The following is a 27,381-nucleotide window of genomic DNA, read 5'->3' on the forward strand; positions in this document are numbered from 1 at the left end:
GAAACGTTCCACAAATAATCAACCTCATGCATCACGGATAGTCTGATATCAGCGCCCAGTGTTCAGTTGAGGCCAGCCACCAAAGCCGTTCTTTCCGTTCAGCAGTTGAGCAGCTCTGCCCAGCAGTTGAGCAGCGCTGTTCAACAGTTGAGCAGCTCGGGGTCGGGCTGTAACCGGGATCGATACGTGGCGTCCCTCGTGTGCCAGCGCTGTCTGCTTCCCTCCATGACTTCCCTCACCCGTGTGTCGACCGGCGGCGAGCGTCAGCGAACATTGGTGGGGTTCGCGGAGGCTTGCGCGGCAGCGGCATGTCCTCACCTGGCGATCCCATGGTCAGGGCGGCTCAGTCGCGTCGTTCCAGTGAAAGGGTGTGTTCGCGGAGGCTTGCGCGGCAGCGGCATGTCCTCACCTGGCGATCCCATAGTCAGGGCGGCTCAGTCGCGTCCTTCCAGTGAAAGGGTGTGTTCGCGGAGGCTTGCGCGGCAGCGGCATGTCCTCACCTGACGATCCCATGGTCAGGGCGGTTCAGTCGCGTCGTTCCAGTGAAAGGGGGTGTTCCACATTTACATAGGGTTTTAAATTGAAATAGCCATCTTGAAGAACGTTCGGTGCCGTCCACAATCCTGCCCTTCTTAAGACGTAAGCCCCTCTAGTTCCTTAACTACACGCCCACGAAAATGAGGAAAGGTGTATCAGTGAGAATATTTCAAAGCCGTCTTGACATTCATGACGTCATTCAAATAACGTCATTCGCATTATGTCGTTCCATGAGCCATGATACTATTAAAGCCAAAATATAACAAATGAGGCGTTCATACCTGGCATTCAAGAGCGCGATTTCCAGATACAACGGCCGTCAATTGGCTCTCAATCAATGTTGTGCAAGGTACGATGACGTAATCAAACCATCACGCATTGAGGACCATATTACTAAACAGAGAATTGTGCTATCTAGAGCAGTCTTTTCCACTTAAAAAGTATACCAATAGTTATGGGCGAGCTTGTTTTATCATATCTGATGCTTGCTTTAATATCTTAAAAGGTAAAGCATTTCTTTTAAATGTTTGGGGTGGGCGAATTGACCTTGACAAGCCAACCTGCGAATGTGTTTCTTAACGGATGTAGTGCACTCTATGTCGTCGAGTGACAAGTTTTAGATTTTTTATTTGTTTTGTTTAAAGTTTGTATATTTATCAAATGAACCATTATTGGGGCAGCATAGCAGCTATGCCGAGTGACTGGGTAAATTAAAACACAAAATGCTTTCCAGTATCTCCAGAGGGGCATGCACGATGAATAGCTGAGGAGCAAGGTAAACTTCGTTGTGTGCAACATGATGAAGGGTCCACCATAGACACTATACTGCAAAGACTTGCGATGCAGCAAACACCCAGTGACAAACAGTAAGACGGGGCACGATTTAATTGTGTCGCATGAATAATTAGTGGCGAACGTTGTGTTTGTGGCACAACTGCAGGACATGTAACATCTGTAGGTTCATGGAAAAATCGTGTGGAGTGTGCCTGGTGTGCGATGCCGCATGTTTTCGATCTATTTCATTTTAGTAGCAATTTATGTTTTGTCTTGAATGTCTCACTGGTTATGGCTATTTCAGTAGCGAATCAAATTGAATTATTCTTTTACCCAAACCCTAGGGATTTCGCGGCTTCCTTAGGAAGTGTGCAAGTTCAAAAGGAATTCATGAGCTCTTTTGTAGGTTAGAGAGCTTGCAAGTTCACCACTTACTCTGCAAACTCCCAGACTTTATGTATTTCTTGTAACAGACCCAGGTACGCTTCGCCAAAGTATTACACTTTCACACCTAATAAGGGTCAGAAAATCAAGCGCCTCGGCAAGCCTTAATGCGAGATCAGTGCCTTAATACGGCATGAGAGTACGTAGCCACCTCTATGAAAAGCCTGCCGGCGGAAGAGCGCCCATCGAGAAGCCGCGGACTGCCGTGCTGAGCAAACATCTGATGGCCGTGTGTGTGACGTCGTGCTCGCCGAGCTCTGGCGGTGAACGGCGATAGGGCGGCGCCGTATCGGACGGCAAGACGAGGACGGGGCCGGGCGACGGCGTCCCGTCAGTCGGACCCCCGCCGCCGCCGCCGCCGTCGCCATGCTCCGTCCTCCGCTGCCGCTGCTGGCCGCCCTGCTGGCGGCGCCCGGCTGCCGCGCCCTCCACTGCTACCTGTGCTCGGACGCGACGGGCTCTGACGCCGACCATCCGCTGCTGCGGACGGTGTCCGGCGCAGTCGATATACCGCTGTGCTCCGACTTCGACGCCGACGACGACAGGTTCAAGAGCAAGGACTGCATGCCCGGCCTGGACCGGACGTGCTCAAAGGTGGTTATTAACGGCAATACCGTGCGCGGGTGCTTCGGCGAGATGGACGTGGGCTGCAGCGAAGTGGATACCCTGACACAATGCTTCTGCACGGGCGACTACTGCAACTCGGCCGGCCTGGCGGCGCCGACCATGCTGCTGCTGCTGCTCCCGGCCGCCCTGCTGGCCGGCCTGGCCGGCGCCTAGTCGGCCGCCGGCGCCCGCGCGGGGGAGCGGTAGTTTGATTCATTGCATGCGTGGTAACTGCTAAATCGTTGTTTACAGCCGTTTTGTCTCATGATTATCGCCGAATATTAGTCAGTTCGTGTTTGCGTGATAAATCGGCTTTATCAGAGAACGTGAGGACGTTGATATGGTGGCTGTGTTGATTTTTCTGACGGCCACTAACCGCCGTCAGTCAGTCCCTCCATCACTCACCAGGCGGCCTCGTGATGTCTGTGCCGCGTCATTACAGCAGGCACGGGTGCGAGTGCGTGAACTCCCTGACGCGTGATGTATGGCGGGTGACGGCATGTGGTGTTTTAGCGAGTGTCAAATAAACTCTCGGTCCAAACGTGCGTTTCTGCATGGCTGCATGGCGTGAGAGCAGTACGTCGCCCCGCGCCGCCCCCGTCCCCGCGCACCGTCAGCTGGCCCTGCTGTGGCGTCGAAGGCTGGCACTGGTGACTGCCGCCGCCGCCCGCCGCCGCCGCTCCGGCGCTGCGGCGGGCGGTGGCCAGCTAAGACGGCCTGCCGCGCCGTATCGGTGGCACGTGGAGTGGAGGGATGTGGTTGTCGGCGCTATCGCTGCGCGGTGGATCAGATAGCCTCCATCATCCCCTCCCCCTACCCCGGCCAGGTGCGGTGTCGGCAGTCTCGTTCCGCATAGCCTCACTTCCGCACACACCCGTTGACGAGAATGCCGGCTATTTGTTTTACCTATTTCTGAATACTGAAGACACCACAAAAGAGGGGACCAAAATGACATCGAACGAGACCGTTGGCGATTGCGGAAGCTTCCGAATGTGAGCCAGGGTGAGACTGAAGATTGATGGATGAAGATTCCAAGTATTCAGCAAGAATGATGACGCGATCCCATATTTATACGCGGACGCAAATGCTTTTTTTCAGAACAGTGCATTAGCTCTTGGTGTTCTGGAGAAGTGCCAGCTTATATTGTGTGGCACGCCATATTGCGCGGCGCCCACAAACACGTGCATTTTCGCACAGTCTGCGCTGAGCGAATGAACTTTTGTGTGGTCCTCAAGCCGAGCCCACGTCTTTCGAAATGTTTTCGTACGTCTGAGGGACGGGTCTCAACGCCTTTAAATCCTTTTTAGCAAGTCAGGGCCTCATATAAGGAATTGTCACTGGGGGGGGGGAGGGGGGGGCATTCCAAAAATTATCATTGCCCCACCCCTCATCGAGCAAACCTCTCAGTCGATTTCGCAAATTTATAAAGTGGCACCGACGGGAAAGTCAGTGCAACATCAATGGGTGGAGCTTCTCCAATAATGTTGGTGGAGCCCATTCCCCGCCAAAAGCATCACAGCAGATTCCGCCCTTAGAAAGATCGTCCATATCAATGATGATGTGAAATAACTTCGAAGCTATCTCCACTCAGGTTATTTTACCCGCAACCGTCAGCTAAACACAGATGAGATATGTTTGCTGAGTTTCAATTAGCTCCACGATAGACCTTTGTTTTACTTCAACAATAGTTCCAATATTTCCAAGCTGTTTTACAACCTCATCGCAATTGACTTATGACCTGTATGGGCTCGAGCTGAGCCTAATGGCTAAACAACAGGTAATTTTACCCAGGACGGCTTTGCTTTATGTACATCCTGTGTCATGCGCATGACAGTGCATAATTGCATTTGAACTGTTGACAATTGGATGACAATGAAGCAAATCACGCCAAGAGTGGCTTCAAAGCTAGAAACATTAAAAGGAAAAGTCAAAAGTAGGTCATTCACATGCATTGCAGGCGGCCATGGTCAGACTGGAACCAAACAGCTTCTATGACGCCACAGTTCGCTGACCCGCGCGCTCCCAACATGACCCAGTACACTTTCCCAGTACACCCAGACCCAGCGACGATCCACCGGAGCGGAAGAACTTCTTGGCGAATTCACGCTGCTTGTACTTCTCCGGGTCCGACAGACGGTTGCGCCTGTCTTTGTCAGGAAGCCCGCCATCGCCGGACGCGGGTCAAACCTCGCGGTGCCCAAGCAGTTGACACTGATGACAAGTCGGTCGTTCACCGTTGACAGACGCATGTCCAAGCGATGGCTGCTGCGCAGTGTTATAGTGCGACACGGCACGCTCGGTGCCCATGCTGTGCGGAGTGACTCGTAGGAAGCGACGGCAAGAGTTGCTTGCAGACACTTGAAGCGTTTTTCGTCATCGCCACCAGTTTGCCATTCATGCCAGGATGCCGGTCTCTGGCGTCGCTCATCTTGCGCCACTGGTCACAGGCGTCACTTGTGAACAGGGCCACGCTGTTTGCCGAACAGCCCGGGTGCCAAGCTGGGGCCGGCAGCGATGAACCGTTTCGCTGACCTGGACCCAACCACAGCCACCATGTCCTGCACAACTTGCTCCTGCTCGACATCGAGCCTGTCGCCCAGGAAGTTCGTCTCGGCCCTGAAAGATCTCATTACGCACAGCTTCAAATGTCCTCTTCGTCAAAACGAGGCTGTTGTGCGATCTGGCGGCTGGTTCCTCTGCAGCTGGGACGAGCTTTTCCTCCTGTCCACCAGGCAGAGGCTCCTCTTTCATTAACTCCAGCTGCAGCAGCGCAGCATTGCGGGCCTCCAGTACATGTGGTAGCACGAGGTCCCCGCGCTGGAATTTTTTCTGCAGGTGGCAGAAAATTCCGCAGATGTCGGTCGTGACGCTCGTCACACGCGCTGCGCGGCCACCCGCGGCACATTTCTTGATAAGCCCTCGGCTTCAGCCTTCTCTTGTTTGCTGCCTGTTGCTGCTGTCTCCTGCCTTACTTCTCTACATACCGCCGCTAGGTCCGTCAGGACAGCGCTGATTGACGTCAGCAGGTGCTCGGCGAAACGGACCTCGAAGTGCTGGGAAGGTGACCACCTTCTCGCTGCTTCTCACGGAGCTTTTTGTTCCTGGACTTCGATGTTCGGAAGTGCTTTATTAGAGCACACAGGTCCGTCTTCCAGTGCAGGATCTCCGATGCCGTCTTCTCCACACTCTCGAGAGCTAGGTCACACCTGTGACACACGCACCAGTTGGTAATCAGGTCACGTCCCAACAGGTCATTGAGCCTTTTCCAGAGACCACTGCTGCGACCCGTGTTGGCGCGCTCTCTCCTCCGTCCGTGTCGAGCCAACCAGCTCGTCGAGAGGCAGATCCAGCCCTTCAACAGCAGTTTTGACCTTTGACCAACAGCCTCTAGTAGACCTTTTGTGCCATCTCCTTCCGGTTCCACCACGCTTAAAATGTAGGTCTGCAGCTCAGCGTCAGCATCGATTACTCTGGCAGTGACGAATTCGTTGTCTTGCTGCTGACGGTCCATACTTCCGCAACCTGTAGGCTGTAACACAACTCCAGCGGCAATCTTGGCGCCGTCGTGGCCCGTTCTAGCTTGGCGACGATGCTGAGCAACTCCCGGTACACATCCGGATCTCTGTAATGAAGAGCTGCAGGAGGGGCTGTTGACTCCAGGTCCACTTCCCATCCACCCTCGCTTATATCTGTGCAGACTCGCTGCTCGTGGCAGCGCTGCGAGGGGAGCGGGCTGGCCACGACCAAGCGGCCCGTGGCCAGCTGGCTATCATTGTAAACAGCAGCGACGAGCTCCAGAGGCGTCTTGGTCATACCAGCGGCAGTTCTCTTGAGGAGTGACATCCACGGGTGTTTCGAGTTTGCGCTATTCCACTGCGGCTCCAGGTTGTTCGTATCCACAGCAGCGAGTTTCTCCCTGCTGTCCGCTCTGACGCCGCTGACCATGTCAACGCACCCGTTCACCGAAGCCTTGGCTGCCTCCACCTCGTGCACTCTCGTGCAGATGGTGCACACCAGCACAGCTCGCTTCCTGCCGCTGATCTGCCGGTTTTCTTGGAGAAGGCAGTCGAAGGCGTTCAACAACCTCTGAACATGCAGTTTGGCTCCCTTGTACCACTCGTCAGTTGTCACACTGTTCTGGCCCCCGTTCCGCTGGAGTGGCAGGGTGCGTCTCTGAAGCAGTAGGGTAGGTCGTCGAAGCGACGAGAAGCGTTCCAAAAGAGGCGGGTTGAGTATACCGGGTGGAATCTGGGAGCAGGGAAGCTGCTAAGATTAGAAGGGACCACCTAACAGGAGAGAATTCTCACCAAAGGGCACAGGGGATATTAAGACAGAAATTTTCTGACTGCATGTATAAAGTTACCAACTTTTGGCTTCTGTTGATGAAGACTCAGATATTATTTTCGGAGATATCATGGTACTGGCAGTAATGCAAGTGCTGAGCAAGTGGTGTCCTTTGTGGAGAGTTTGAGATCCAATTGTGTGTCGCGTCATGTTTAGACGAACATCCTGATGAAATAGCATGATAACGCCGGTATACATTCTACATAAGCGTCGGGTTTTCAGGGCATAAACATATCGCTGCGGGCCAATTATACCAGGGTTATCACCACACGAGTCACTAAACATGATTACGCGTCCTGTACGCCATCTTTAGTCTCAGATCAGTGGGAGATGTTTTTTACTACGTTAATTCAAAAGTTGCATTTGATGGCAGGTTACAGCAAAAACGACACGAAGTGCAACTTTATGAGCTATTGACTTGTTCTGCAATGCACCTAACACCAGTGAGAGCAAACTAAAAATACAGCCGCTCAAGCTTCAACAGGTCACCGTTAAATTCATGCGGCCTGCTGATGCTGATATATTATCAACAGTATGACCCCGAACATTTGCCGCCATCATGTGGGTCAGAGCACCGTGACCTTAGGTAAGGTCACAACCCAACGATATGGGTACGTGCTGTAAAACACAGCCCGTTCGTCCAAAATCGGCAGTTTGTCAGCCTGCAAGGTAAAATGGACGCAAAATTCGAATTCACTGGTGGCAGTGCACAAAATAGCATTCAGTGGCAGTGAAGAGCAACTAAAGGTCACCAGAGATCATCCAAGGTCAATGACCTGTTTTGGCCTCAGGGTGCGCGAAATATCTTTTTGTCGTAAATAGCCCGTTGTGGTAAAAAAACGACTTTAAAAAACAAAGTAAGATACTAATTATATGCTAGATGAACATAGAACCTTCCTTATGCATGCCGCGGGCGGCAAAAGTAGCTCTGGAGACCGGAGGTGGTCGAAGCGCACGTTAAGTACAATGCATTCCTTGACCTCTCACAGCCACCACTGGACGCGCTCTTAATCTGAAAAAAAACATTCTGTTAACAATGCCCTGTTAAAACACTGAATTCTTCGATTCTGAGCTTTTTAAATGTGGCCTCAGTTGGCCTTGAGCTTGACCCTTGCGTCACCTAAAAACGGCACTTGGTGCTTGTTACCTGCTCACCTCGGTGCTTTTTACCTCACATAGTCATAAATGAAGTTCACCCCGTAAATGCTTGGTCACAACCAAAACGAAAGAAAATGTGTTATCCTTGTCCGTGTGGGCCATTTTGGAATAATCACATACTTGACCTGACCCATGTGAGGAGTTAGAAATGTTGGATTTCGCTTCTCATAGTCTCGAGATTCAGTATTTACCGTTAAACCTCAGTTTCTCCCGGTCAGAATATGGCACATGTTCATTGAATCCCAACGTGGTTTCTGCTTATAATCGTTATATCGTTCGACTTATATCGTCGAAAGGCCTCTTTGCATGCCATCGTGGGGGGCCGAAATCATGGGGAGGAGGCAGGAATCCACCTTTTCCTCCGGCCGGGCGAAGGGCCATCTGAGGCCCGGCGGGGGCTTGTTAATGATCACCGGAATCAAATTTCTGTATCGCTTTGCGGCTGGTTTACTTGATGATTTGATCGGGAACGTGACGTTTATGCGGGAACAAACAATGGATGGTGATCACATACCAGGAAAAGATGGTTCGCAGCAAATGCCCAGCCGTTTTGGTCTAAAATACTTTGATGGGTAGAAACGAAAACAATAATAACAATATGTTGTCCTAGTTAACCGAGCATAGCCATCCTTTTTGCAGCAGGTTGTCCTTCGTCAACGTCCCCCTTTGTCACCATCAGCAGCAGTCGCGCGGGAATCGGGAGCGGGAATGGGCTCGGATGGAGGCTGGAAACATAGATGCAGGAGTTAACTCAAACCGTGCTGAGAGGTACTGCAAACGTTCCAAAAGTGATGCCGGCCCGACAACCGGCGCCATCCTAAAATTCACGTGTAATGTTAACCGGAATCGGCATATTTCACCCGAACTGGTATTTATCATCACCTGATCTCAAAACACCCGGTGCAAGCCACCATACAATGGCAAAGATGTATGTACGACCAAATGGGCGTGTGTGTTGTGGGGTAGGGTGGGGTGGGGGCGGTACCTCCTTTTACTTCAGTCTTCCCGTGTACAACTACTCTGCAATGCTCCACCACGAAAAAAGCAGGGAAGGGGAGGACCTTCCTCCTTCCATCCACCCCACCCCCATTCAAATCGTACCTTGTCTGGTAAGGACAAAGTGCCATTGTAAGTCTAAACAAGTTCAGTGATGGTCCATTGTACATTATTCAGGTTGCTACCGCCGGTGTTGCGTTGAAAAATCCTAAGTTTCGTAAGTTGTTCAATGCTTTAGTGAGGAACATTAGTCACATAGATACGACAGTAGTATTAGCCTTATTCCTCGGAAAAACCAGGAGAATGGAGATTAGTTCGGTTGATATTTCGGCAACATGTCTTTCTCGAAACTTCGACTTCTGCTGTTGTTTCGAGAAAGGCATGTCGCAAAAATATCAACCTAGCTATTTCTCCATTCTCCTGGTTTTTCCGAGGAATGAGGCTAATACTACGGTGTTATCCTGAGTTTCATGTAACTTCAGCCTTGGAAGACAGTCTTTTTCTGTAATGTCAGCACCCACTAAGATTTTGGTGGGACTTGTGTCTTCCAGGGCCCCTCACAACTGGTCCTATGATGCCCACTACCGGGGGGAAGGGGGTAATGAGAATCGGGAGTTGTTTTCGGGCTATTTATTCTATTCACAGCCCCCTGCCTCTCCGTGGCCGTGCTAAACGGTGAACATTCCCCTTATGTCAGGTGCCAGCTCTTTCTGGCAGTAAAAACTAAAGGGGTTCAACAAAGGAACAGGATCAGTAAGCCTTGACAAGGGAATGAGTGAAATCAAATATATTGGCACAGGCCTTCCAAAGCTGGCTGAATGTCGTTTTGAAGGAAATGGTATATTTTTATCGGTTATACTAAATGAAATTCGGGCTAGGTGATGATTGGAACATGTGTCTTTACTTACATTTCGCAGTAAACAACTTAGCCTCTCCACCCCTCCCCGCCCCGCCAATCCTCGCACACTCCTCACGTTTTCCTTGACACCTTTCCACGCCTGTGGATCTCTGATTATTTATATATTTTGCAAACTGCATGCAAAATTTCAGTTGCTTCTATTTATTGATCGTGCATCCCAGTAGTTATAGTGAGCCAGGCCATTCAGACCTTCAGAATGCGACAGGCCTTTCCTGCATTCTTGCCCTGTCTTGTGACCCCCCGGACCCAAAAGTAACAACTGCACAGTGCACATCGAAGTGAGGGTGAAAAAGCATCAAAAAGCTACCTTTTTCGCAAAGAACTGTCGTATGTCCATTGCAGAACACAGCGACCAGAACGAGAACACCAATCAAAAATGGGTCGGCCACAGGCAGCTGAATTAACGCTTATAGGGCCTTGCTTCTACCCTAGGGCCTCGGGTTCTAACAACCGCGGGTTTGCCGCCGTTACCTAGCAACGAATTTTACAAATGCTGCGCTGCTAAATGCTTCAGTTAAAAAACCGGCTGCCAAGAAGCTGCCATACTAGGAAAAAGTCGTGGTGAAAAACTACAAAGAAAGATACTAGCGTCGTCGTTCGTAATTGTGAGCTTCAGGCATGTTCCACCATTGCTGATTTCTGTACCCAGACAGTGCATTACCGTTTTTGCTTATCTTTATTTTATCTTCCACGGGGCAAAATGAATTCACTGAGGGGGGGGGACAATTTCGGTCACCACGGGGCATTTGCCCCCCCCCCCCCCTAGTTAACATGTTATCCGAGGCCCTGTGTCAAGTGCCGCGAAGGAAATCATATTTCAAGACTCCTGGAGGTTCTCAAACGCATCCTGGCCTCTCCTTAGTAGAGGAGCGTACGATACAACAATTGGGAGTTTGAACTGGCTTACGTGCCACCACATACAGTACCCAAAGTGGTTATTGACTGGGGCTTTGGTGTGAGCTGTCTCCAAATTTCCCCAGACTTAGTGCGCCGGCTCTCCGTGTGAGGGTGGATTTGTGCAGGAAGCGGCACAACTGAACACAGGAAACCGTCCTTGAGCGGGGGAATCTATCAGAAAATGTGGGGGCTTAGCAGTGGTCTGCCGGCATGTGTAAAATAAATATGCCCTTCGCATGCGCAACTGCATGCCTATAAAGAGGGCACGTCCCGGACATGCTATTTGGCGAGGCATTCCATTCAGGCTGTGGAAGCTACACCAATAAGGTTGAAAATGGTTTGCGTGCAGGCATTCAGTAAGCTGGGACAGGAGCGTTGATAATCGTGCGGTGCTCAAGTTTCGACAGATCCAACTCACGCAAAGGACATGTTTTGTACGCATCACAATGGGACATGTGCCGCATGGAGCGCCGTACTTAAGCGCTTACGTGAGTTGTCGACGATGCCGGAATTTGCGGCGGAAGTGCGAAATTTGCAGCGGAAGTGCGAAATGTACTGTGGAGGTATTCTGAAGTGTTTTGATAACAAATGATGCAAAAAGTTGCTCAGCAAACAGGGTTGTTTTCTTTGCCTCCATACGTGTAGCATGTGGAAATGTGGGTATTTACGACACAAATACCATCGTGTACTTATTTGAACCAAGATGAAACGTTACGTTAATGTGGCTGAAAACGTGCCGCGTGGGCCATGCTTTTTTAAGGCATGTACGTTCCGAAGCGCGTGCCAAATGCGAATGTATCCGCCTGGCAACGGACCCCTGGCCTATCTTGTGGCTGATAAACTGCAGCGACGGGTGCAGTGCGACACCACTGTTAGCCCGGCGTGGGCCAGCCGGCCGTGCATGCCCGCTGATGTGTGACTGGCGCGGTCGGAGACGCTGCACGGTCAGGTCGAGGTTTCCGTAGCGCACCTGTCAATCGACAGCGCCTGTCCTGGCCGGCTGCCAGCAGCGCCTGAGTCCCCGCGGCTTAGGACGAGAGCTCTGCCAGCGGCCCGTTGGGGCTGATGGCAGCGTGGAGCGGTCCGCGGGCACCGTAAGCCAACGGGTCGCGAGTCGTCCGGCCTGGGCGGCCGTGTGCTCGACTCGGCTGCCTGGCGGGCCGGCCAGCCTGAGCCAGTCCATCGTCGCTGGCTGACGCGCTCAGACCAGGCCGCAGCCCAGACACGCCGCCGATAGAGCGCCGGCGAGCGGCGATAGGGCAGCGCCGTATCGGACGGCGAGAGGAGGACCGGGCTGCGTGACGGCGGCCCGTCAGTCCGCCCTCCGACGCCGACGCCGACGTCGACGCCGCCATGCTGCGCCCGCTGCTGCCGCTGCTGGTCGCCCTGCTGGCGGCGCCGGGATGCCGCGCCCTCAGCTGCTACCAGTGCTCGGACCTGCTGACTTCGGAAACCGCCCATCAGACGCTCAAGGAGCTGACAGGTGCGAGGGCGCTGCCACCGTGCGCCCAGTTCGACGACAGCGACGACCGCTTCAAGGTGGAGGAGTGCGTCGCGCCGTTTGATGAGGTGTGCACCAAGGTGGTTTACATGAACAGGACCGTCCGGGGCTGTATCAGCGATAGAGACGAGGGCTGCACGCGGACGGACCAGCTGGAGGAATGTTTCTGCAAGGGTGACTACTGCAACTCAGCCGGCCTGGCTGCGCCGACTATGCTGCTGCTGCTGTTGCCGGCCGCCCTGCTGGCCGGCCTGGTCGGCGCCTAGTCGGTCGACCCTTGCCGCCGCTGGTGGCGGCGTCAGCCGGCCCCTGCCGTCCGCCGTGGGCAGGGCGTCTGGCGTGCTGCGTCGAACAAGTCATGCGTAGAACTCCATCAGCCGGTCTTGCCAGTGCTTTCGTTTGATTGCAATGGCGTGACAAGCTATGGGCGTGCTCTTTCGTTTGCTGGCCGTAGCGTGACAAGCTATGGGCGTGTTCTTTCGTTTGCTGGTCGTGGCGTGGCAAGCTATGGGTTGTTGTTCATGCCGCCCATTGCAGATGGAGTGTTGTTGCGGTGAATGTGCCTTCTCTCCCTCCTCGACCAACCAAGCAGATGACGTTGTTTGTAGCAGAAGTGTCAATAGTCGTCTCCTGCACTTTGAATTGTGCAGCCATAAATTGAACTGACAACTGTATTTGACTCTCAATGCTAAAATGTTTCGATGACGTATATGTTCTGTCTGCAAAATATCGAAAAGTTGTCTGCGCTGGAGATGTGAAGGGAATGAGTGCGGATTTGAGTTTTTCCAATAAACTTGTTGCAAACGACTGCTATGATGTTTTTTTGCCCGTCATCGCAAGTCCATTGAAGGGAGCACACCACCTTTTTGTACTTTTCGCCTGGCGGTAAATCATACGTGTCCGATGTGATCGGAAATACGAGTTTTCCGAATTCCCGCTGGACAGCTCAAATTTCTATTTGAAGTGGGTGCTCCTGCGGGAGAAATAACATAGGCTCCCTGCTCACCACTACGAAAGGAATTCATTTCATTTGCCTTGCTTTTTGCAATGTATGTGTCCTGTAATAATCGCAGCACGCGATTTTTCAAAACAGTCGTTTAATGAATGCCACGAAAGCTGGAAACACTTTTTTAGAAGGATATAACGTCATGGGGCTTCTATGCCGCGAATTTAATTATATATTTTAGCATGACTTTGATTTCTCCCCAGTGGCGTCAAGCAAAGTTGCTCTTTCGAAGGGCATTTTGGATTTTAGAAACGGAATATTACGTGGTCTATAGGGGCACAGTGGTTAAACTTCAACCAATGCGCTTCTCGGTAACTGTTTCCGCCCGTTATGCCAATCATAAACGTTCATTTGCACTGACAGCTTTCATACGAGTAGAGGTGCCCCATTTATGCCTGCACTCAACGTGCGGGTTAAAACAGCCCAAAAGTGGCACTTCTAACCCGTCACAGTTCACAACGGCCCTTAGCAGATTTTGCCGTCGTCATGACCACGGCGGTCGCGACAACCGTAGTTGTCGCGGACTCGGGATGCGCTCCGGGGTTGCCGAGAAAGGAAGAAGTGTAGTGGTGTAACAAAGCGTTGCCAGCGTAATTTGAACCAAAAAATAATTGAAATTGAAAATAGTTAAAATGTATTTCTTGATGGTGCTGCAGCGGCCCTGCCCAGTGTTGTCAGTAGACGTAAATGGCTCTTAGGTTTCATCAGGATATGTCTTTGAAATTTGACTTAAGGGTGGGACATTCCCTCAAAACGGGATGTATGTGTTATGAGGCCGCGAGGCTTGAACGGAACGCACATCAAAGGTTTTGAAAGGAATGGCCCACATTTGAAGATATTGAGATAAGCATCAGATATGATGGGAAAAGCTGACTTGTGACTATTGGTAAGCGTTCTAGGCTCAAAAACGACCCTAAGTAGCAAAATTTCAGAGTTCGCAAAAATGGGCCCCTTTACGTCATTGTTTGATGGCGTCATGGAATGGTTTTGTGACGACGGCAATGCTTGGCAGCATCTGGCGGCCAGGCCTAAAGAATAACTCGAAACTCACGAAAGCTGACGCCAACCGGCCATTTTCACCGCGGGCGCCGTGTTGGATGGCGAATTAGTGAATTGCTTGTTTGTGGACTTCTTGTATTGGTAATGGTCGTAATAGAGGTGATCGACAGCTTTTAGGGCAGGTTATTCATATCAAACCACGATATCCTGTGAAGACCGTCATATAGCGTCATGAATCTGACCGAAACCTGCCAAGGACTGTTGGGAATGTTAATACTGAATTTTTGACTCACGCTTCCCTTCAGTGCTGCATTCCTGACATTGACGTCTCGTGATGTGCACGGTAATGACTTTCTTTATTATTGGTGACTGGAAATGTAGTTGCATGCGAAAATTAATAAATCTGCAACATTGCTATGAGTTGATTGCCAAAGCATTGTTATGTCGGTGGTAAAGATGGCAAATTTGAGCTACCAATCATGTTTTTCTTGCTTAGGACTATTTATACACTCACTAGTTAGCCCTGATATAACCATTGTGGTGCAACAGCATTCTCGCTGATGATAGTCCTTTGGCGTCGTTAAATCAGTTGTTACGTCATTCATGAATTATAAGCTGTTTGACATAGAGTAGTCAACCAATTTGGTACACTGTGTAATGGCACTGTCCAACAGTGTCATCATGGCACTACCTCAGTGCTGTACTGTGGTATGGCATAATGAACAATTATATGTTTTTTGTACTGCAATCCCGGCTGCTTTCGTAGTAAATTTAATCATGAAAAGATGGGTAAAGCATGCATTCTTATATTAACTACGCATCTGACATATGACTGCCCAAAAACACATGATGCAATATACAAATCACTTTCAGCAAAGCACACAACCAATAAGTGACATCACTTGCTTAGACTGTTTTGGGAATCCACAAAACATAGGTGACAGGGATGCAAACACCTCCTCCGCTTCCACAGCCAGACAACATGCTCAACCATCAGGTTGCTTTACTCACAAATATCGTTCACACAGGTAATAACACATGCGTAACAAGAAAATATTACACGTAGTGGAGTGACACTGGAAACCTGCTGACCTTACACAACGCTAGAGACATGACAAGTGCATGTAGTTATGGTTAAAGAGGCGGAATGCAAGGAAATGTTGAATCTGCCGGTGCACACAGGCTGATGATAAAAATGTTGTCAAGTGCTATCCAAGCAACCAACAGCGATACTTCTCCATGCTTCTCAGCACCCAGCATCTTACACAAGCTGCAGTGACTACGACAATGGTGACTCACAAGCAATGCTTGCCCGCATACAATTTTTTTGAGACAGCTGTATTGCGCATCCATAATAATTCAACACTATATTTTCAGAATTCTTAATTGGAAGACAGTTTTGCGAAGCTGTATCATGCAAACCTATACCAAGCACGTGCATTTATGAGCTGTACTGACACGTCCTTACTGCCTAAGTGAATTGCTAATATAATGGCGTACAATGATTTAATTATATGCTGTAATACCTCAATGGGTTCAAATTGTTGGCAAGATCATAGTGAAGTAGAAAATTGCCTTTGAACACCCCTGCAGCATGGGTGCTAGTGTTTCTTTCAGTTTGCTGATCACTACCTTGTCATGTTCAAACAAACCGAAACATAGAGGCAGGTATCAATGTGTCACATTTTACTGCGAGTTATTGGATTTAAGGAATGCCTAAACAATGTTCTCTCTCAGAAGTACAAGCCCCGCACGCACACTCTCCATCACATCAAGATCAATACGAGCCACTGGCACCCACCACCAATGGTCACACCCATTTCAAGCACCTGATTCACACTCCAATATCAACTAGGTGTGACCCCACACTTGCGCAACCCACGGGACTACCAAATGCAGGTTTTCTCGGGGCGCCGGTAGTTTGGGAAACCAGAGGTACGGGGTTCGATCCCCCGCGGTGCCCGCCCTTCCTGCCAGGCTGAGAGGCAGGCGACGCCATATAGCTTCAGCAGCTGAGTGCGTCGTAAAGCCCCAATGACTGACACATGCAGATTTTCTCGCAATATCCGTACAGGTTTTCGGCTATAACACCGCATTTCCTTGTGAGCTCCCTTCAAAACAAAATCCCAACGTAGGCTCATGGTAATACAACTCATTGTCACACAATGTGTGCTAAATATTATATATATATGTATATATATATATGTATATATATATATATATATATATATATATATATATATATATATATATATATAATTACTGCAATGTTTTCCTAAAGTTATAATGCCTTGCTAACCCATAAACCCGCGCAAGGTGCTTTGTTCCGGTGCACAAGGCTGCAATCGAGTTGTATGTAAGAAATACGTCAGTAGAAGAAGAAGAAAAACCGCCAGCAGCAGAAAAAGTCAGATGTGCCGTCGCGTCTTCTTTTTTTTATAACATTTGGGAGAGTGCCGTTCTTTTTGGGAGCTGTACTTCTTGCGGACAGTGGCATCCTCTTTTTATAACATTGGCCTATGGTTTAGAAATATGGAAAATGCCCCGCTGGCGACGAGTGCTGCGCAACCCGAAAGTGCTCACGCTTACGTTTGCGACACGCATTCAGTAGCGAAATTGTTACCAACAGCCAATCACCTTCCGTTGATTGTATCATGCGTGCCGCATCACCGCTCTTACGAATGTGTTAGCGGCCATGCTGTTTTGACCATAAGCAGAAAACAACCTGTAATATAACGGCAACCCTACAATGACGTTTCTATGACGATATCAATGCCAAGGTGACTTTGAAGTAGTCCCCCAATAAGACTTCTCGCACTCTTGCGAGCGTATAACCCAGGAACCATAGGGCTTTGGGTCTTAAAAAGGGCATGACCGTGAAGTGCATTAGGTCTTCAATAAGTCTATTTCAGTCCAAACCCCCTCGTAAATGTGGAACATTCCCTTTAATTTTACCCCGCCGTCTCAGGTCGTTTCCGTGCTGGACAATGCTGTGATGTAGGCGTGGCGTGCTCTGCTAGGCTGACCGTTCATCATTGCGCAGCTAACCCCTGGACTCCTGATAGGGCGGAAAACGTGCGCGTTTGAAGATTCGAACCCAGCGCGCCGGTAATCAGCGAGACACGACCCCGCCTCCGGTATACGCCTGGGTTACTGGCTGCTGGCTGGATCAATGTCCTGGCATGCAGCGCTCCTGCTGTGGCTGCTCGGGCTGCCGGGCAGGCTGTCCGTCCCGAGTGGCTGACGCCGCCCCCAGACCAACGGCCGTCAAACGCGAGGCCGGCCAGTGGGGGTCGTGGCTCAGATATGTCCCGCGATGTCGCACGGCACAGATTGTGCCGGCGCAAGGCGCACGACACGTCTTTTTACGCCGCGGGCTGCTCGGAGGGCTCGCTCAGGTCCTTCCCCTTTGGTTTCGCCCATGAGTGGTGATGGCGGGGATAGGTATGGGAGATGCAGGTCACGCCCCCACATGTGTAAGACCCTGAAAGGGACACCATGGATTGATCGAAATGACCCGCCATGGGCGACAGTGAGTGACTGGAGCCTCGCCGAGCAGCAGCTTCACGCCGTGGGAAGCCTTTGCTGGCCGCGTTCCATTTTCTGAAAATGCGTTTCCTGTGCCAGCTTGGGTGCAGGGGCGCCGACTCATTGCAGGCGAGGCCTGCGCGGCGTCAGCTGCGGCACCAGCTTGGGATACGCGCCATCGTGGCCAGAATTTATTGTTTGCAAAAATCGGGCACCATCCCAGTGCTGCCGGGGCTGATTCAGCGCGCCATGGCCTGTAACGTGAATTCAAATCGTTCCTTATCTCTGTCGCCATAAGTTACGTTACACAGTTCGGCAATTCCCCATGGCTAGGCACTGGTCATGTTGGGAGAAATCTCCTCCGCTGGTGACACTGTGTAAAGTGTCACGTCCCATTAGGTAACGCCTGCTTAGCCTACAATTGAGCGGGAAGGTTTAAATATATTGTTTAAGAGGCTGTGACATGGTTTGCACCACACCTGAAGTTTCTGTTACCCTGTTGACCCTCTTCCCTTGACACGCTTCGTTTACGCTTCATCAAAACTCCCCTCCCCCTCCATATAAAACAGGATTCATGAACGGCCCTATAGCAATTCGCTAGACGAACAATCTGACAATTTTGACTTAGCCTAGGTCGCTGGTGTCGATATTGTACACTGCGGATGGTCATGCGTATACTATATATATATATATATATATATATATATATATATATATATATATATATATATATATATATATATATGTAATGGCGCATTTTTCGTGAGCAGGTTGCATCTTTTTCACTGGTCAGCCCCATAGCTCTCCCAGCAACAAGCTCTGCTTGGCTGGGTGGACTCCCTGGAAATCCAGCCCAAAACCCCAAAAATAATAAAAAAATAGCTCATTTTGCGAATCTACACCTCTGGATGTATCCCTGTTTCGCGGAATGGGTACCAGTGGCAAGGGGACAGTGCGTAGTTTTCGTCATGTGGTGCGTAGTGGCCAGAGCGTTACCAGGTTAGAAATATTGGAAAAACAAGCGTCCAGTTCCTGGCGATCAGCATTACGATATACCTCAGCATACTAAGGTTTATAATGATATATGTTTTAGGATGCGACCGGGTAACTGTAGCAACGTCTGATGTTTTTTCGTACGTCGGTTGACATTGCGAAGCGTTCATTCTATATGTGTGTGTATTCGGCCAGACATTCGCCATCAATCTGCTGCGCTGATTGGTGGATATAGTCCGTCCGTACCTCCGCGCCTAAGTCTGCCCAGTCGCGGCGGACTAGGCGGGCGCACTGCGAGCCCATGAGCCTGGTGCGCGTGAGCGTTTGTCCGTTGTTCACCATGCTTGTCTCGTGTCCTGAGTGAGGCTCGGGCTGAGTCACCGAAGCCGCTCGGCGCGTCTCTGACCTCTGACCTGGCTCTCCGCCGCAGGAGGACACCGCGCTCGTGGAGAAGGGTTTTGCCAACCTCAACAAACAGATCCAGAACACGCTCAAGTTTGGCGTGCCCGTGGTGGTCGCCATCAACAAGTTCAGGTGAGCCCGGCTGGCGGGCGCTGGTGACGGCAGCGGGTATGTGCTTCATGGCTTTGCTGATAGGCTCGTCAGGGTGTGTGTGTGTCTGTGTGTGTTATTGGGGCCTTACGACACACTCAGCTGCTGAGGCTATATGGCGTCGCCTGCCTCTCACCCTGGCAGGAAGGGCGGGCACCGCGGGGAATCGAACCCCGTACCTCTGGTTTCCCAGACGCGCAGTGGTGAACGCAGACGCGTTAAACACTACACTACCGGCACCCAGGGTCAGGGTGTGAAGGCTGAACACATGTGACAGGGTTAACACGATATAGAGTCTCCGAGCTAGTGCCGTTTGGACTCAATTTGAACACCCCGAAGTATGCATGATGCGTCACGCTTTCATGATGCGTCACGCCTGTGTGAACAGACCTTAATGGCCTGTGCAAACCTGATGTGGGGATTGGCTGGTATTCCCCGTCGGCCCCCCCCCCCTCCCCATGTCAAAGTTTCACAGAATTATTCATTGCCGTTGAATCATTCGTGTCAAACGCGGCCAAACGCTGACATCATGTTCAGGTTAACCAACAGCAAACAACGCACGTCACTTCGCCGAAATCGCACATCTCGCAGCCGGCGCGCAGGGCTTATCGCACTTCCTGTGGCCGGGCGTGGCGTGGCGCGGCCGCGCGCGCCGCGGACCGCCGTGTCCGGACCATGGCGTCATCGGCCGGCCGTGTGGACGGGCCGACCACTTCCGCTGTGACGTCACAGGCTCACGCGCCGCCGGCCGGATGTGCGCCCGCCGCGCGGCCGCCTCCGGAGGACGGACCGCGGTCGGCCCGGCCAGCCGACCTGTGCCCGAGCTGGGACCGGCCGCCGCTGATGGCTGTGTCAACACGCCGCCTCTGGGGCCAAAGTGACCACTCACTCGGTGGGTGGTCACTGGCAAATACACTGATACGCTATCCTGGCTGGGCGCCTGGTTACCCGCGCTTATCGTTCGGCTCCTCATGCTTGCTAAGCGCGGGCCCGAACGAACGCCTTTGTTGCCTGGCTATAAGGTTATATCCTGGGAAGTTCTGACACATGAAATCAGACACTTCCCGCAAATTATTTTGATGTTTTTGAGCATAAATGCTGATCGTTGGGAACTGTGGTCATCGCGTGTGGTGCTGTGCTTTCTGGTGTTCAGTTCATGCAGAGGTGGAAGGCGACGTACGGTGGAATTATACTCTTCAGCAGACATGTATCGCAGCGTGGTTCCGCTTCAGACGGAATTCAACTCCCGAGCTTTGTCTCCCTTTCCCCGGTCACTAAGGGGTTGATCATGTGCCGGCCCGGATATGAGGCCCGCTCGTGGTAAAGACTCTCGAGAGTTTGCTACCAACGACGAAACGGCTTGGGTGCGTACGTGCGTGCGTGCGTGCGTGCGCGCGTGCGTGCGTGCGTGCGTGCGTGCGTGCGCGCGTGTGTTAACGTCTGGCGTTCCCTCTGTTCGCATTGTCATATTGTGCCCGTTCTTGTTACTGTTGCAGGCTGTCCCAAGGTGTCTCATCTGGCTTACCTAGCTTACTGATCTCAACGGTGGGTTTAGTATGCAAAAAAGCCAAATAAGTGGTGACGCGTCCAGCAACGACGACAGCGGCTATTCGAACCGAAAGGTCGTCCGTCCCCCCCCCCCCCCCTAAACACACGCACACAAAAGAACATTGTCCGTCCGGCTGACCCGGAAGCGAGTCGGGTTTGATGTGAAGGGCTGTGAGCTTTTTTGGAGGGCTTCAGTTATTGGTTGGCACATAAGTCACGGTGTTGATCTGTGCCTGGTGGCTCACTGCGATGTCCAGAATGAGCACGCTGGAGTTAGTCAGTTTGTTTTGGGCTGGCTGTGTTGGGCACTTTGCAAAGTGCTGCCCGAGGTGGTGACCCTCATACTATTCCAGGGTGAGAGGATTCATCTGTTCTTCTCCACAATATTTTGACTTTTGTTCCGCCTGAAAACAGGTCATGGAATCGAACCCTCAGCCGTCGTGACGAACGGGGTTGACACTCACGAGTAATCTAGTAACTAGATGCGATTGAAGCAGTTGACGGATTTATAGAATGGGAGTCCCGGAAAGGATTTTGGGTACGGCAATGTGCCATTTGAAAGCATCTCTTAGCGGGCGTATTGGTCACGGCGAGCTCCTTCTCCGTGCGAATGTTGGACTGGAGTCTAAAAAACTAGAGATCAGTGAAGGCCAACGACTGAAATCAAGGTACTCGCTCCCGGTGTAGACTTTTTGTGCAATATGGTCGGGCTACGGCCGTGATAATGTATTTGAATCACGCCTACAGCACAAGTTACATTACGTTTTGAACTCAGCGAAAGGTGACGTGATAACAAAGATGTCCAGAGCTGTGACAAGCGTAGTCTTCAAGTTAACTTGCGTTCCAGCGAGTACCGGCCATTTTGCCGATATACAAGACAGTTTGTTGCTCCTGCGTGAAGACCATCTGCTCTAGCCTCTGACCTAAGCTCCGCTTGTCTCTGGACAGGTGGTAAACAATGGGCTTCAGATTTATTCGGATGCAAAATATCAAACGTACTCAGTTCCTCTAAACAGAACCGTGCGTTGACTGTAGATATCTGAGCGTTGAAACATTCAAGGAATACGATAATATGACATCCTTGGCTTTGCTTGACATGTATCGGTAGTAATTCGAAAGTTGTGTGCCCTAACATGCCGTTGACAGAAACTTGCGGCCTGTGTAAGCTGTGTTAGTCAGATACCCTATACGACCCTGGATGTTCACCCATGGATAACACATAAGGTGTAACATACTAGACAGCCTGCTCTGCACTTTCACCCGTCTGCGTGCGTGCCCGTAAACTCGATGTTCCATCACGGTTGTGTAACGCGATAAATTTGCGTTACGAAATTTTTCTGGTTTCTATCGCTCTGAAAATCTTGTCTAGGCACAAATGAACGCCCCATAATTAAGGATTCACGATTTATGCCACAAAAAGCGGCGTTCTCCGGACATTTCATTGGTCAGCAGAGTCCGTTGGTGGGAGCAGCACTCTTGACAGGCGCAGGCGCCCGGCCCCCATGGCCGATTACTAAGGGATCACCGCTTCCTACGTGAGCCCCGGACGGCCGCCGGCGTGGCTGGCCTGCCTTGGAGACGTCCTAGACTGAGAGTGTCCCGGGGAGTTCAGGTCATAACGCCTATCTGCCCACACTGACCGCGACCCCGACCCCAGCCCCGACCGTGACCTACCTCGACCCAGATCCCGACCCCAAATCCTACCTAGCCCCCGACGGAGACTGCGCCGGCTCTGACCCACAGCCGGCCGGTCAGCGCGGCGCCCGTCGCCCGGGGCGACAGTGTACAGGTCTCGGCAGGAGGGCGGCGGACTGCCGTTGGTGCCGGCCCCGCCCGTGGCCGCGCTCTCTTGCCGGGCGGCGCGCCACCGGCCGCCTCAAGTGCGGCCTGTCTGGCGGTGTGGCCGCCCAGCCCCGGGCCAGAGTCCACCACCAGGGTCGGCTGGCGCGCCCGGTGACGGCATGTCGACTCGTCTCCCCCTCCCCCCCCCCCTCCCGCCATATCCGGTGGCCCCGCCACCTGCGCTGGCAGTGGGACTGGACGTGGCGACGTTACCGCCGTTGGCCGGTTTCATCAGAAAATGAGGCAGATTGGGTAGACTGCTCTGATTTGAGCCGTGTGAGTGCATGGGCTAGACTTCTCTAGTTTTTACCGACTCATCTCGCTAGTCAGCGACGTAACAAACGTGCGTGGCAAGAATGAGGTACAGTGGTATTCTGTGGTAAGATGTACGATGAGGTACTATGGTACGATTGGCTTTTGTGCGGTTCACATGTCTACATAGTGCGATTTGTAAATGGGCTGGGATATAGTTCGGGTTTTATATGAAATTCACCACAGCTCTCGCCATACCGGCCGTGTTTGGAGGATGCCGCGGGCTTGCGGGTAGCAGTGTGGTATGTGGGTTCTGGGTACTTTCGGAGGGGAGGGGTGGAGGGTACTATCGAGTGGAATGGGAGTGTGCGCGCGTTCTCAACGTCGACTGGGGAGGGAGCAAGTGACCCTCTCAGTTGAACGTGTCACCCTGCCAAAGCAAGTGACCTGACCTGACCTGCCCTGATGTCCATCGCTCAGCACTGACACTGACGCCGAGCTGGAGCTTATCCAGCGCTTGAGCCGCGCCGCGGGCGCCGCCGACGCCGTCATCTGCACCCACTTCAGCGGAGGTGGCGCCGGCGCCCGCCAGCTGGCCGAGGCCGTGGAGCTGGCCTGCCAGCAGCCCAAGCAGCTTCAGGTCAGTCCCCGACTGCCAGCAGCCCAGCAGCTTCAGGTCAGTCCCCGCCTGCCAGCAGCCCAGCAGCTTCAGGTCAGTCCCCGCCTGCCAGCCGCCCAGCAGCTTCAGGTCAGTCCCCGCCTGCCAGCAGCCCAGCAGCTTCAGGTCAGTCCCCGCCTACCAGCAGTCCAGTAGCTTCAGGTCAGTCCCCGCCTGCCAGCAGCCCAGCAGCTTCAGGTCAGTCCCCGCCTGCCAGCAGCCCAGCAGCTTCATGCCGGCCCCCGCCTGCCAGCAGCACAGCAGCTCCAGGCCAGTCCCCACTTACCAGCAGCCCAGCAGCTTCAGGTCAGTTTCCGCCTACCAGCAGTCCAGCAGCTTCAGGTCAGCCCTGTTGTGTCGCAATGTGCCAGCAACGTAGCAGCTTCAGCTTGCGCGGCTCAGCATCCCAGCAGCTGCATGCCAGTCCCGGCGCTTCAGCTGCCCATCGCCGGCTGGCCAGCGATCGGGCAGCTTCAGGTCAGTTCGTGGGTCTGTGGGCAAGCCTGTGTGAATCAGCAAACCCATGTCTGACTTAGCATGTTCGAACGGTAGTTTTAGATCAGCGGTTTTGGAGATGCGTGGCCCGAGTTAAACGCTACCCTCCTCGCAAAAAAAAAAATGGGTGCGTGTCAAAGCCCAGTTGTCATGATCAGATTAGTGTTACCGTTAGACGTCTAGAGGCGAGGTCATCGATGGTCCAGAGACTTCAATTTAGTTGACGTGCCTCATTCAGCATCTGTATTGGAGCAGAACAATCAGTTCAAAGCCGTCGCAGCTGTTCTGGCTCACCACCATTTGGCTTCACCCAACCTTTTGACCTTACCTCACAACCACTACAACCTCTTGGCCTACGACTCACCGAACAAATAATAAATGACCATCGCATTCGACGCGGCCTAAAACCAGTCGAAGGTCAATAGGCGGTGAGTCGGGGGTAATAAGGCGAAAGTCACCCGGGACAAATAATCAAAAGTCAATAGGCAGTGTCAGCTCAGGTGTGTTACCAGACCGGCGACTTCCGTCCCACGTGGGCCGCCGCACGCCGGATCACGCCGCTCGCCGGTCACGGGCTCCTGAGTCACGCTCGCCACCGTTACCTGCCGCTCCGATGTGGCATGTGCCAGCGCGCATCGTTCGCGGCTTGCAGCGAAGCACGAGCCGCACAGCTCAGACCGCTTTTGTGTGGCTTGTTACGAGTGTCCTGTTCAAGTATGGAGCCGGCCATTCCCGTTCCTTTGCCTGGTTTCGCTGTGAAGTGAGACGCGCCGCTGTGAAGGACGGCTGCTCGCTCGTTTGTCTTACTTGTCAGATAACTGACTGGTGCATAACCATGTAACTGGAAGGCTGGCCGTTATTGTCCGTCAGGGAGAGGCGGCTTCACTCGGCCCTGGAACAGATCGGGCCCACCAATAATGCCGTCTGATTTTATTTGGGCTCGGACGAGCAGACGCTCTGATTCCAAAGTGAGGTTTTCAACCCGATAAATGGAAAACATACAAGGACATTATTTTTCGGGTTGTCTTCGGTCATATTGCTACGAACTAAAATGTGCTGACACAATGACAGTGTGACTACGTGTCTGCCAGCCATACTATGCCAACATTTGGAAGGATTATATATCATGAAGATCAGAGCGATTTAAAATACAAATATATCAAACCAATTAGGAGGGTATGCTTCTCCCTTGGACGTGGTTGTCAGAAACGATTCTTGGCGTGGCCGGTCGTTTTAATCTCTCGACCAATCAGTTCTCCAGCCCGACCTCCGCCGAGCTCACCGTCATGATCATCACCATCATAGAGCACTCATCATGACCATGATCATGACCATCATAGAGCACTCCCCACTCGTTACGGTTGCGAATGGTTACCGGTGTCAAACACTTCACCATCGCAAAACGTAGGGTGCTGGTCGCCGACTGTGTGTGTGTGGGTGTGGGTGTGGGTGTGGGTGTGGGTGTGGGTGTGGGTGTGGGTGTGGGTGTGGGTGTGTGTGTGTGTGTGTGTGTGTGTGTGTGTGTGTGTGTGTGTGTGTGTGTGTGTGTGTGTGTGTGTGTGTGTGTGTACGTGCGCGCGCGCGCGCGCGTGCGTGCGTGCGTGCGTGCGTGCGTACGTACGTGCGTGCGCGCGCGCTTGTGTGAGTTCAGTTGGGCTGTCGGGCGGGCGGGTCGCTGAGCGCGCTACTCCGGCCGCCAGGTTCCTCTACGACCTGACGCTGCCCATCGTCGACAAGATCCGCATCATCGCGCGCCAGATCTACGGCGCCGACGACGTGCAGCTGTCGGAGCAGGCGCAGGCGCAGGTGGAGCGCTACACCCGCCAGGTACGGCTGCTGCGCCTCGACTATAGTCCTCGTCCGCCACCACGTGTAACTCACGTAGTACTAGTTGTACTGTTATTTTCTCACAGCGGACGCGCTGTTTTGCCTAATATGTTTGCTGCTCAGTATCCTGCATCGTGATCGTGTGCCATTGTCGGCGTCCGGCCACGTGCGGTGCGCAGATCGTACATTCTATACAAATAATGCTGCAAAGTTACCTAGACCACGTTACGACCACGACCGTGTTGTGTTAACCAGTGCCGCGCCGACCGTGACGCAAAATGTGCACAATGTAAATGGGTAGTACGCCCGGCAAAGCGTCTGGCGGCTGCGCTCGGTGTCCGTCTCTTGCCCGCCTGACCGCCTCGCTCGCCGACGGCGCCGCCAGGGCTTCAGCGAGCTGCCTATCTGCATGGCCAAGACGCACCTGTCGCTGTCGCACGACCCCAGCTGGAAGGGCGCGCCGACCGGCTTCACCCTGCCCATCCGGGACGTGCGCGCCAGCGTCGGCGCCGGCTTCCTGTACCCGCTGGTGGGCACGGTACGTCCCGCTGCGGACCGACGCCGTCGTCCGACGACGGCGTCGGGTGGGGATGTGTGACGAGGTTCGACAATGCTGGTATTGTTATGGCTGAAGACTGCGGCGACACGAAGACTACGCGCATTCAAATCAAGCGTGTGTGCCGTTTTGGGTTGTGATGACGTGCGTTAGGCAATCTGTTCACATGGATGGCATCTGTTGCATCTGTTAGGCATCTTATGGATATACGGCGCCTGTCCGTGCTGTCTGTGAGGCCGGAGAGGGGGCGCCGTGTGCCGAAGCCCCGGTGCCGCTGTGACTCCTGACTCCGACCCCGCCAGATGAGCACCATGCCCGGCCTGCCGACTCGGCCTTGCATCTACGACGTCGACCTGGACCTGGACAACGGCGACGTGCAGGGCCTGTTCTAAGCCGGACCGGTGGCGCCACCTGTGGCCGGCCCGGGCCTGCGGAGTCGCTGGTGCCGCGCCGGGTCGCTGCGGGCGCCGCCGCCCGCCGGCAGCTGCCTCTCGTGCTGCTCGCCGCCGAGCGGCGCGGGGCTGATGCCGATGTCTTCCGGCGCGAAGCGCTGGATGATTCGAAGTGGTGGAACGACGGAGCCGTGGGCTCGTGGGCTGAGATTGGTAGAAGGTGGGGGATGATTCGGAGTGGTGGAACGGCGAAGCCGTGGGCTCGTGGGCTGATATTGGTAGAAGGTGGAGCGAGTAGGAGGTCGGTTGCTGGGCATTGCCAGCTGGTGAATACGCCGGACCGTGGTGCCTCGGCGTGGTACGTACCTTCCGAAGCATGTTTAAGCGGCATTTGTGGGCCGGTGCCAGGTTTGGATGATAATTGTCGGATCGCGTCACTTTCGTCTCGTGGACATCTGTAAACAATGGGGTGCATTAAGCTGTGTCGCAGATAAGCTAAGCGGAGGGGATACTAATTTCTGGGGTACTCAGCACGTTATGGACGGAGCCCGATTATT

The 27,381-nt window shown here is 52.8% G+C and overlaps 1 protein-coding gene across 1 annotated transcript in view; it reads left to right on the top strand.

The window, feature by feature from the left end:
- The window catches only part of LOC119094102 (C-1-tetrahydrofolate synthase, cytoplasmic-like), a 50,391-nt gene extending 23,465 nt beyond the window's left edge, over positions 1 to 26,926 (top strand). Inside the window, 6 exon segments of the mRNA XM_037217177.1 lie at positions 19,133 to 19,236; positions 23,377 to 23,526; positions 23,564 to 23,572; positions 25,750 to 25,876; positions 26,262 to 26,414; positions 26,735 to 26,926. Coding sequence (XP_037073072.1) covers positions 19,133 to 19,236; positions 23,377 to 23,526; positions 23,564 to 23,572; positions 25,750 to 25,876; positions 26,262 to 26,414; positions 26,735 to 26,824 — 633 coding nt within the window. The 3' untranslated portion in view covers positions 26,825 to 26,926.
- Positions 26,927 to 27,381: the final 455 nt, after the last annotated feature.

Source organism: Pollicipes pollicipes, unplaced genomic scaffold (assembly GCF_011947565.3).
Source record: "Pollicipes pollicipes isolate AB1234 unplaced genomic scaffold, Ppol_2.1 Scaffold_4002;HRSCAF=4701_pilon_pilon_pilon, whole genome shotgun sequence".
NCBI lineage: Eukaryota > Metazoa > Arthropoda > Thecostraca > Pollicipedomorpha > Pollicipedidae > Pollicipes > Pollicipes pollicipes.